The sequence below is a fragment of the Musa acuminata genome, chromosome BXJ2-7 (genome assembly GCF_036884655.1).
Source record: "Musa acuminata AAA Group cultivar baxijiao chromosome BXJ2-7, Cavendish_Baxijiao_AAA, whole genome shotgun sequence".
NCBI lineage: Eukaryota > Viridiplantae > Streptophyta > Magnoliopsida > Zingiberales > Musaceae > Musa > Musa acuminata.
Genome location: NC_088344.1, coordinates 15,839,458 through 15,841,646, shown reverse-complemented (window position 1 = coordinate 15,841,646; position 2,189 = coordinate 15,839,458). Strand labels below are relative to the sequence as shown.

Below are 2,189 nucleotides of genomic sequence, written 5' to 3'. Positions count from 1 at the left end.
CGCTTTTACGTCCACAGTCCATTGTGTCATTTGGTTCTTAGCTCCTGTCGTGGCATCTAAGCGAAACTTCCTTCCACCATGCATGGCACGGACAAGAGATAGACTTCCACATATGATGTCATCAGCATACAACCGTAAGCTTCATCTTTGTCAAGTAGTCACTTCCATGCCAACTGCTCGAAGCTTCGTCTACCTCTCCTTGCACTCTATATATACTCCCTCCTCCTACCGGTGCAGCAATGGCCTTCTCTGGTGCAGCAATGGCATCGCTCGGCGGCCTCTCCTTCCTCCTCCTCCCCCTGCTCTTCGTCGTCTCCCATGCAGCCACCTTCGACATCGTCAACCAATGCTCCTTCACTGTCTGGGCCGCCGCCGTCCCCGGGGGTGGCCGCCAGCTCGACCCGAGCCAGACCTGGACCATCAACGTCAATCCCGGCACCACAGGCGGCCGCGTCTGGGCCCGCACCGACTGCTCCTTCGATGGAAGCGGCAGCGGTAGCTGCCAGACAGGCGACTGCGGCGGCCTCCTGGAGTGCCAAGCCTACGGCACGCCGCCCAATACGCTGGCCGAGTTCGCCCTCAACCAGTTCCAGAACATGGACTTCATCGACATCTCCCTCGTCGACGGCTTCAACGTGCCCATGGACTTCAGCCCCACCTCGGGGGACTGCCGGGGCGTACGGTGCTCCGCCGACATCAACGGGCAGTGCCCCGCGGAGCTGAGGGCGCCGGGCGGCTGCAACAACCCTTGCACCGTGTTCAAAACTGATGAGTACTGCTGCACCTCCGGCAGCTGCGGACCGACAAACTACTCCATGTTCTTCAAGAACAACTGCCCCGATGCTTACAGCTACCCCAAGGACGACGCAACCAGCACCTTCACCTGCCCCGGCGGGACTAATTACAGGGTTGTCTTCTGCCCTTAATTATCACGTGGGAGGAGAAGGAGGTGACGGCGGACGTACAAATAATCTACTCGTAGATAAAAGAATAATAAGCCAATTACCCAGTAATAACAACGAATAAGAGGGTGTCTGTGTTGACATCCGAATTGATGAGTGCTTTGTTGCACAAGTGATATATCTCATATCCCTATGTTGTACGTCATTTGATGTTATGAAAGTTTCTATAGAAGTCGACAATAGGATCTCTTGTTGGCATCAAACTCGAGAAAAAAATACTATCACAACATTTTGATCTTGTCATATGGTCTTTTTGGATCTCTCTCGATGATTTGAATTTGTGTTAGATGGATTACCAGTTCTAGAATAATGTGGCCATCAAGTCAAATAAACATGCAATATATTATAGTACTTCAGGTCATCTGACTCAGGACTTCCAAGAGATCTTGAGGTCCTATTTTGACAAGATAGGCAGATAGAAAATATGAAGTCATGAATTTTTCATTTAAAGATCTGGATATGATTTTTTATCAACACCAATTAAGCTTTAACATACTCTCTCCAAATATTCTGCTTGTTTTTGGGTGAAAGAAAATTCCTGTCATACGTAACAGGAAATTAATTAGATTGAAGCCGGATCTGAACACTTCCATTTGTTCCATGACATATTTCACCACCCAAGAAAAGTTGTGGTTGTCTTGAAGAGTGGTGTCAATTTCCACTAGTTGTGAAGCCTTCTCATCAAAAGGACTAGAAATGGCTTTGGTGATTTAGATATTGGATTAAGTTTTAGTTTGTGTTTAACAGCCTTTGAAAAAGCCAACGTCAACGGTTTGAGAAGTCCATCAGTATCTAGACAAAATAATCGAAGGTTTTTTCTTTGTTCTTGGGTTGATCACTAATATTCACAATCATTTTGTTTTTATCTTTTATAGTTTAATATAATAGTCAAGTTATTATAAATCTATGTGATCTCAATAACATTAGAACCGATAAAAAAAAGAAAAATTTAGATCTCGAAGATATCAAAAAAGATAAAAAAATAATTAATTATTCGAAGGAAAAATTGTGATTGGCATATCAAACTTTTGACTTTCCAACAAAAGAGATTTAAATCATGATACTGACATCAAACAACACATGCTATAATTGTCTTTCTTTATCAAACACAAAAGAGACCAACAAAAAAAAAATCTAATATTACAAAATCATTGTCTTCTTCTGATACTTTAATTGAAATGAAATATTATAGAGGGTTTAAGGGTTTTAGATGTATAGTTAAAATTC

General features: G+C 43.6%; 1 protein-coding gene across 1 annotated transcript; it reads left to right on the top strand.

The window, feature by feature from the left end:
- The first annotated feature begins 224 nt into the window (after positions 1-224).
- LOC135617311 (protein P21-like) lies at positions 225-1,205 on the top strand. The gene has a single exon (XM_065117386.1). The coding sequence runs from the start codon at positions 240-242 to the stop codon at positions 924-926; it is 687 nt and encodes a 228-aa protein (XP_064973458.1). The 5' UTR covers positions 225-239; the 3' UTR covers positions 927-1,205.
- The last annotated feature ends 984 nt before the right edge of the window (positions 1,206-2,189 follow it).

Excerpts from the sequence above, each read along its gene's own strand:
- LOC135617311 (XM_065117386.1), top strand. The coding sequence starts at position 240 with ATGGCCTTCTCTGGTGCAGCAATGGCATCGCTCGGCGGCCTCTCCTTC.